The sequence below is a fragment of the Eschscholzia californica genome, unplaced genomic scaffold, assembly GCF_041429995.1.
Source record: "Eschscholzia californica isolate CP2 unplaced genomic scaffold, dmEscCali1.0.p SCAF_3, whole genome shotgun sequence".
NCBI lineage: Eukaryota > Viridiplantae > Streptophyta > Magnoliopsida > Ranunculales > Papaveraceae > Eschscholzia > Eschscholzia californica.
Window position 1 is genome coordinate 12,875,732 of NW_028238420.1, and position 8,947 is coordinate 12,884,678.

Below are 8,947 nucleotides of genomic sequence, written 5' to 3' on the forward strand. Positions count from 1 at the left end.
GATTCCTCTGAATGACACCAAACTTTTCCTTACTCTATGTCAAAAGAGACGACCTTGTCGATGATTGTTTCTTATGAAGGCCCTTCTACTCCCATCGATTATCCCTGAACAAATGATTTGAGCTCAATGTTTTCAACCAGAAGGACTCGAAACGGAAGCACAACTCAGTTTTGGCCATTTCAGATGACGTCTTGAGAAGGGGTTTTCTATCATTTTTGTATAACCTTTTTTTTTTTATCATTTTGTATAACCTTGGCCCTTTCAACTGTTTTTTCTTTTGCCACTTAGATTGGATACCAAGCTAATAAAACATTAGCTCTTTTAACTGTTTTTTGATATTTAAAAATATGATAATCAAAGGCTTCACAATGTCAACAAGTAATCTAGCATCTTTCCTTGTGTTTTATTTTATTTTTTGGACAAAATGATGAAAAAACTTTCATCTCCACTTTGTGTGGTGGTTCTCTGAACTCACCCCCTCCCCCCTTCTTTAAATACAACAACTGCACAGTTGGTGGGAATGATATAGAAACAAGATCTATCTCTATTTCTCTCTAAAAAGGAGACATCAACCACTGTATTGTGTTTGAAAGAGATAGAGAGAGAGAGAAACAAGTGGGTTGTCTTGTTTGGTACAAACAGAGCATATCAACTGAAAATCAAAGATTTCAATACCCCCCTCTCTCTCTAGACTATACTGCAGTAGAGGTTCTTTTTAGAGTGTGGGGGCTCACATTGATGCTTTTTCTATGTGACAGCTTCTATCTTTTTGAGCAATTAATTCTCTCACTTTATCTATCTCTCTCTCATAAACTTGCACAAAGTTTCTCTTTCTCTTTCTCACAGATTTCTTACAACAATATCCCATCAGATTGCAAGTACTGTTTTTTGGATTTGGCTTTCATTTATTCCAAGTTCTTACCACCCTTTCCTTTACTTTTATACTCTTTCTCTCTCTTCTCTATCTCTCTATCTTTATTTTCTTGTTTTCTTATCTTCAATCTTCTTCTTCTTCAAAAAGTGCCAAACTTGTTAAACACCAAAAAACCCATCTTCCTTTCTTCATTCTCTTCCTCTCTCTCTCTAAATACAATCACAGAATGGGGTTTGCTCTGTTCTGCACTAGAATCAATTTTCTTCTTTTTCTTCTAGCACTTTCATCTCCATGTAAGTTCATTCAAAGTCCAATGGATTTTGGACCATTGAAACTAAGCCAAACAACAAATTCATCATCCCTAGATTTTGGGAGGATGTATTTCAACAATCCATTTGCAGTACTAAGACCCCAATCTCCTAAAGATATCTCTCTTCTCTTAAGTTTTCTCACTTCTTCTTCTTTTAGTAAAATCACTGTTGCAGCTAAAGGAGCTGGTCACTCCATTAATGGTCAAGCTCAAGCTCTTAATGGTATTGTTATTGAGATGGATTCTCTCCCTTCCTCCATTATAATACACAAAACACAACTTGGAGAAAAGGGTGGTGGTAGTTTTTCTTATGTTGATGTTAGTGGAGGTACTCTTTGGATTGAACTTCTTGAGAAGACATTAAAAGAAGGTCTTGCTCCAAGATCATGGACTGATTATTTGTATCTTAGCATTGGTGGGACTCTCTCTAATGCTGGAATTAGTGGACAAACTTTCAAATATGGCCCTCAAATCAACAATGTCCTTCAACTTGATGTTGTCACAGGTCTCTCTCTCTCTCTCTCTCTCTCTCTCTCTCTAACATTAGATCCTTGGGTTAGTTAGCATTAATGGGAAGTCATTAGTTCATAAAGTCTCCCACACACACACTCTCTTTCTCTCTAGAATTGATTCTTGGGGAAGCATTAATTGAGAATTTAATGAGGATCTTGACTTGATATCTTTGTTTTGTTTTTTTTGCAGGGAAAGGGGAGCTTGTGACCTGTTCACCAACAAAAAGTTCTGAACTTTTTTATGCAGCTTTAGGTGGATTAGGTCAGTTTGGTATTATAACAAGTGCAAGGATCTTACTTCAAGATTCCCCTAAAAGAGTAAAGATCATATCTTTTTCCTTTTTCTTGATCCCCATTATTATTTTTTCCATCAAATCTTGTTTCCATTTTTAACAATTTTATGGTTGTTTTTTTATTCATGTATATATAGGTGAAATGGGTGAGGATATTCTATAATGATTTTGATCAATTCAACAAGGACCAAGAAATGTTGGTTGTTTCAATGTCTCATATGGTGGATTATGTTGAAGGTTTTATTGTACTAAATCAACAATCTCTTCAAAATTCCTTCATTTCCTTCCCTGCAGAAATTGGACCTATTATTTCTCAACTCTTTCCACCAAGAACTTCTAAAATCTATTACTGCATTGAATTTGCAGTCTATGACCAATCTCATAAGGGCATTAATTTGGATCATGTAAGTTTGAATGAATTTAATAAAAGTTATTATAATTTTTTTCATTAATTGTTATGATTGGTTGATTAATTAATTTATAAATTTTGGCTTTTTTGGATTTGTTTAGGTGGTGGAAAAGATATCAAGGAAAATGAGATATATGAAATCACAATTGTACAATGTGGAGGTGTCCTACTTTGACTTTTTGAATAGAGTTATGAGGGAAGAGATGAGTTTAAGGAGGATTGGACTATGGGATGTTTCTCATCCATGGCTTAATATGTTTGTGCCTCACACACAAATTTCTCACTTCAAAGACTTGATATTGGAAACCATCTCATCAACTCCATTTGAGGGCCCTATTCTCATTTACCCCATCTTAAGAGACAAGTAAGAGCACACCCTACTTTCTTTCTCTCATAATATATATTTGCTTTAATCCTTCATTAATTAACAATTCAGATGGTAAACTAGTGATTATTAGTGATTCTATACATCTTATTATTAGGTCACTCAATGGATAACCTAATATATGTATCTTTTCCACATTTGTATAATGAAATTTTCAAATATTGGATTGGTATGTGAAATATTGGGGCATCGGATATATATATATATATATATCAAATATTCAAATATCTAAAACATATTTAATATTTATCGTATATCTTTTGGATCTTGAATATGCATATTAATATATTAGTATCGGCTCAAGAAGAATAAGGGTATAAAACCCAACAAGGGATTGTTCCTTGAAACCCTATATCGAAAATTTAGCCTCTTATATAAAGTGGAGATAAACCATTGCTTTTCCATAAGAAGAATTTCAAATTTTTATACATTTACATGTTATGCTAGGTTGTTTTTTGGGAAAATAGAAATTTCATATCAAGTATTTGAGATTAGATTAAATTCCGATAATTGGAAATTGTCATACACATATACCAAATGTAACTATAGATTTAAGATACTACGTTATTTGTTCCATTTACATCTCTCGTCACCCCTACTCTTAATAGATGAAATACTAGTCCTAGTACATATTTTTGTGTGGCAAGTAGCATGCACTATTGACTATCTAGATACTATGTTACAAGTATCACCTACTTTGTAACTTCGCTTCTTTCTTGCCTTCTTTTTTTAATTGTCCATGCACGAGTTAAAGGCATTTTAAAATGTTCCGATTTAGCCTTAGGTCAGTTGTAAGCATTATCTTCAATAGACCTCTATTAGTGGCAATGCATTTTTTTCTCCCACCTTCTTTGTGATAGTCTCCTCTATCGTCATTTTTTTTGCCTTTCTCTTATTCTCTTTCACGATCTCAATTGAAGATGGTCCTTATCAGAAGAACGAAGGTAAAAGAAGAGGACACCAAGTACGAAGGCCATAGAAAAAATTAAGAATTTTATAAATGAATGTCGAGGCAACAACACAATATTGGTTTAAATTTGTACAAGGATGCCAAACGACCTAAAAAATTATGCAAGCACATGTTTTCACTTGAGGGCTGTAGTCCGGCCCATTTTTTGGAACACCTTAGCAATCTCCTAATAAATGAGCTAGAGTCATAACCGTTGACTCTATCCATAGGATGTAGCTAAAGATTTGACAGTAAAAAATACCCTTTGACTTTTTAACCCATGACCTCCGCCGGTCATTTTGACCTAGGGAAGCTCACCACCTCTATTGTCATGTTTGACCGAGTCAGAACCGATTTGAAACTGATTAAAGACTGATCGGCTTGTTTGACAGATGGAACTCGAACTTTTCAGTAGTATTGCCGGAATCTGACGACGTCGGACGAAAGGATAATAACGTGATTTACGTAGTCGGAATGCTGAGGTCAGCAAATCCAAACAGCTGTACACAGCAATGTCTGGATGGATATCTCCGGCAGAACAGTCAGATAGCGGCGACGGCGACGAAAGAATTCGGAGGGAAACAGTACCTGCCACACTACACAGATCAGCTAGATTGGAAGAAACATTTTGGCGGGAAATGGGAAAGATTTATGGCGCGAAAATCGGAATTTGACCCCCTAAATTTACTGGCACCTGGTCAGTCTATATTTAAGAGGAGATCCAACAGTGTTGCCAGTTCTTCTGATTCTATCAAACACGTATCTCGATAATGGAATGGAAGAAGTTGAAAAATATTTCAAAGTTATTAATGGGTGAAAGTGGAAAGGGGGGATTGATAGTTGGTTGAGAATTCATATTTTTATGAGTTTGTGGGTTGGGTGGTTTCCTTTTGGGGGGAATACCTATCTATCTTGGGAATTTGAAATGGGAATTTTGGATTGAGATGAAACAGAGATGGGAGGGGATAACCATGTGAAAGAAACCTTATTTTTGATCATCTACTTGAGAAAAAAATTTGTTAGTTTTGATGTCTAAGTTTTTTTAGGATAAGTATATTTAGAGAGAAATGGTTAAAATAGTTCAGAAAAAAACTATACTTTAATAGATGGTGTTGATGCCATTGTGTTGAACTCACTATAAGACACATAAAATAACTCGAGGCCTTGATAGTTTGGGCCAACAAATTCGTCCACCCACATGAATGATCTTGATGATCCAAAAAATGATTATCAGCTGATTACGGTCAATAAGTCAAGAAAGACCGAAAGTCTTATGTTAACCTGCATCAAATCAACATGGATGTTGAATACGAAAAAGATCTGCTACTCAAACCCAGAAATCGAAACTCGGTACGATTGTCTTAGACACCTAAACCTTGCCCCTGTCATGGGATTTAAGAGAAGGGAGTCCGCATAAGTGGGACATATACTTTAATCTCGAAACACCCTCAAACTGATGGAGTACTACCTAAGTGGCTGAGTTAGGTGATATCCCGGTCCAAGAAAAGTATTTTAGCTACAACTCATAAAGTGAAGATGACTGTGACAATCAAAGACAGTGAAATAATGGGCCATATCCAGATGTAGATCCAAATCAACCACCACCTCGGGAATTTAATGACATTGTACACTTATCAAACAATCTTTATAGTAATGAAGAATCTTTGGAGCATCATGGCTGAGTTTCCAAAGGATGTGATTGATGAAGGTTTTTTGTGCTCAAAAGATTTGAGTTCATGTACTTAAAAAATGACGATCCGAAGGCTAAGTGGGACAGTGAAGATAGTGGTTGTCCTTGGTTTTTTTATGCTAGAAAAGTCTTACATACAATTTCTCAAATAGAACAGTAAATGGATGCATTGTAGTTTTGTAGCTAAAAGGGTTATAGAAGACAATAAGGGCTCAAAAAGGAAAATTTAATCATGAGAACAACATAGATGTTTTTTCTTTTTTTGAGTGAACCATACTTTCATTCATAAGTGAACAACACGGAGATACATGTTATAATTGTTATTTCTCTCATCAACTTCATGAGAGTTACATAAGAAAAGTTCATAGAACTTTCGAATATAAAGTGCCTCATGAAGGGACAGAAATTGACTCGATACTGACTAAAAAAAAGACCCTAAAGGCCGACAAAAGATCCTAAAGATCGTGAATAAAAAGACCCTAAAGGTCGACAAAAGATTACAGTAAAACTGATAAAAGAACGACCGCCTTGTTGTCGGAAAATCGTCGTCCTCACCGGAAAACCGTCGTCACCGGAAAACCACCGCTGCCGCCAGAAAACCGCCTCCGTCACCGGAGAATAGTCGCCATCACACCACCACAGAAATCACGTCACCACCACCCCACCATCACGAAGCACCACCCGATTTTGCCGTAAAAACCAATCGCTCCACCACCACCACCCACCACCATCAATAAAACACCACCACAGAAATTACCCACAACCCTCTTCTCCACCACCACCCACCACCATCATTAAACACCACCACAGAAATAACCCAAATCCCTCTTCTCCACCGCCACCCACCACCAGCATTTAAAACACCACCGCCATAAGCACAACCTACTTTCCACCATAAACACCATAACTCCACCACCATTAACATCACCACATCATCCAAGACCACCACCAAATCTAATCCCAACACCGCCACTAATCACCCCTCCACAACCAGATCCGATCACTATCCCACCACTAAACCCGCCACCACCACCATTCACCACTACCCTCTTCCCCACCACCACACCACCACCATAACAGCAACACTAAACACCACCGCAAAACCTTCGCCACCACAACCAGATCGTTCTATACACAAATCTCACCACCACAAAACCATATGAACAATAAAAGAGAGAGAAAGAGGAAAAATAGAGGAAACCCTCACCAGATCTGGCGAGGGTTGATCAAAACAGAGACTGGAAGAAGAAAAACTGGCGAGGGTTGATCAAAACAGAGACTGAAAGAAGAAAAGGAAACACTTATCTAGGCGGCGCCACCACAATCGCTCCTTCACAGAGCAGTTTAGAGAACAGCATAGATATTGTATACGAGTAATTTGAGTTTTTAGCTAAACAAAATGCAAATATTCGACTTGGTCGATTTCTTCTCCGATTCAGTTAAAGGTGACGGCAATTAGTTGGACTCTATTTTTTAGTGAAATGTGTTAACAGCAAGCAGTAATGCAACTGGGGTTTTGGAGTCCCGTGCAAGAGTTTGATTGGGTCCAGTTATGTAATAATGTTAAGACAAAAAAGTTTACTGGTAAAAGAATAAATCAAAATTTGAAACAATTTTTTGTGTAATTTTAGCTCAAATGTCATCACATGGTCACTTTTATGCAACTATATGTATGTATAATCGTTTCCATAACTAATTTAATAAAAAAAATGTATAAATTTTATTTAATGCAATCATAGAAATTATTGAAGAGAATAATGTCATTGAATATTTGAGTTATGTGATTACATACAAATAGAAGAGTTGATATAACAAAAATAATTAATTGTCCACCGCCCTTTGTTGCAAGACACCCCTCTTAAGGCCATGAGGGCGTGGGATCGAGTCTCGGTGGAAGCAGTTTGTCATCGAGATTTATCTTATGTAATTCAGACTATAAATAATGTAATAATTTGTCTGGCTTTAGGCCTCTTTGTTGTTGGGCTTCAGGCCTCTTTCATTCTTGGTTTAAAATTAGGCGGCTATCGTACTTATTACATATTTATGATGCATCAATGCCTTGTAACGACTAACGTATATTGTAGTCGAATTCTAAAGAAAAAAAAAACAAAAATAATTAATTAGGAAAAAATAAATAAGAACAAAAATCATTATTTGTCGCTTACGATATTATAGATAAATAGGTCAAGGAGACAATGAAAAGCTTATTCACCCATCTAACTGGAGAAGAAGAGTTTGTAACAAAAAAAAAACTAGAGAAGAAGAGTAACAAAAATATAGAGCAAATACAATGAAAAAAAAACAATGACAAAAGAGGAAGGGGAATATAGATAAAAGTTAGCCTTAGAAACTTATGGCCTTAAGCACTGAGGTGCTTATAAAGTTTAGTCAATTCATAGAATACTCACAAACATCAAATGAACACTAATAAAAACAAATAGGCAGTCGGGGAGAGACTTGAACCCATGATCTCTAATAAGTTCTGCACCAAACCCATATGCAGGTTATGCGTGGCGTTAGGTATATCTCGCGTATTCGAGTTGATTTTACTAGATAGAGCCCTGGGTAGAGGGGGTCGGTGCGACCGCACCGGATGCACCTCATCCACGCTCCAGACAGCAAGTTTACACTTGTTCTCTGGGAATCTAGTTTGCATGAACAGGTACATTTATGGGCCTTTCGAGTTGTGTGTCTCTTGGAGCTGGGCCAAGTCCTCTCTTTGCTGCGTACTCTACTGTTTACTGCCCATTACTTAAGAAGCCCAATCAGCTCGAGTGCTACTTTGTCTTAGGCGTCCTTTTGATCTGGGTAGTTTCATATGGTGGTATACTCTTCAACTCTCCGTCCTGGTACAACTTGTTTTTTTTCTACTTTTCGGGGTTGACAAGACACCACATTCCTTCGATTGCTCGAATTTTTTTCTGGCTATGACTCACCTTCATTCCATCTTCTGTTGGCCACTGGTTTGCGTTCTTCTACTGCCATTATTTGTTGGCAACCCTAATAGCCTGGTGTATCATCTCAGTGTTATTTAGAAGTGGGTAACTAGGAAATCTTTTGTTCCACCTCCGAAGAATATTCAGGGTCCTTTCCCGAGCCTTGGGTGTTTGTTTTTCCACCTTTGTAGTCATTGAGTTGAACAATAATGTCGTGGTGTTCTTCGATTGTGTGGCTCTTTCTTGCCAGTCTCTGCCGTTGTTAGGGAAGTTCGGTTTTTCTTCATTTAACGACTTATTACAAGGTGATTACGATGCAATGCCTAGTTTCCATAACCAGTTTTCACATGCGATGGTCAGTCTCCAGCTCGGACTAGTTGAAGGTCTTTTCCAATGCTATGGCTTATGTGATCAAAAAAATGTTGGAATGATGGCTTTGATGATTTCTTCCTCCCGGGTGTTATTCAATTTTGGAGGCCAGATTCATATTACTCTTCAAACACAACTGCAGTTTCTCTTCAATTTCGATCTTAGAAGATCACACCAAAAGACTACTATAACTACTTTGTTAGTTCAATCTTCAGTGGTT

At 37.0% G+C, this 8,947-nt stretch overlaps 1 protein-coding gene across 1 annotated transcript; it reads left to right on the top strand.

Annotated features, from left to right (window-relative positions):
• Window positions 1-370: 370 nt before the first annotated feature.
• LOC147548501 (cytokinin dehydrogenase 3-like) lies at window positions 371-4,754 on the top strand. Its single transcript, XM_086667873.1, has 5 exons — window positions 371-1,689; window positions 1,887-2,014; window positions 2,127-2,393; window positions 2,500-2,762; window positions 4,125-4,754. The coding sequence occupies exons 1-5, from the start codon at window positions 1,101-1,103 to the stop codon at window positions 4,501-4,503; spliced, it is 1,626 nt and encodes a 541-aa protein (XP_086523999.1). The 5' UTR covers window positions 371-1,100; the 3' UTR covers window positions 4,504-4,754.
• Window positions 4,755-8,947: the final 4,193 nt, after the last annotated feature.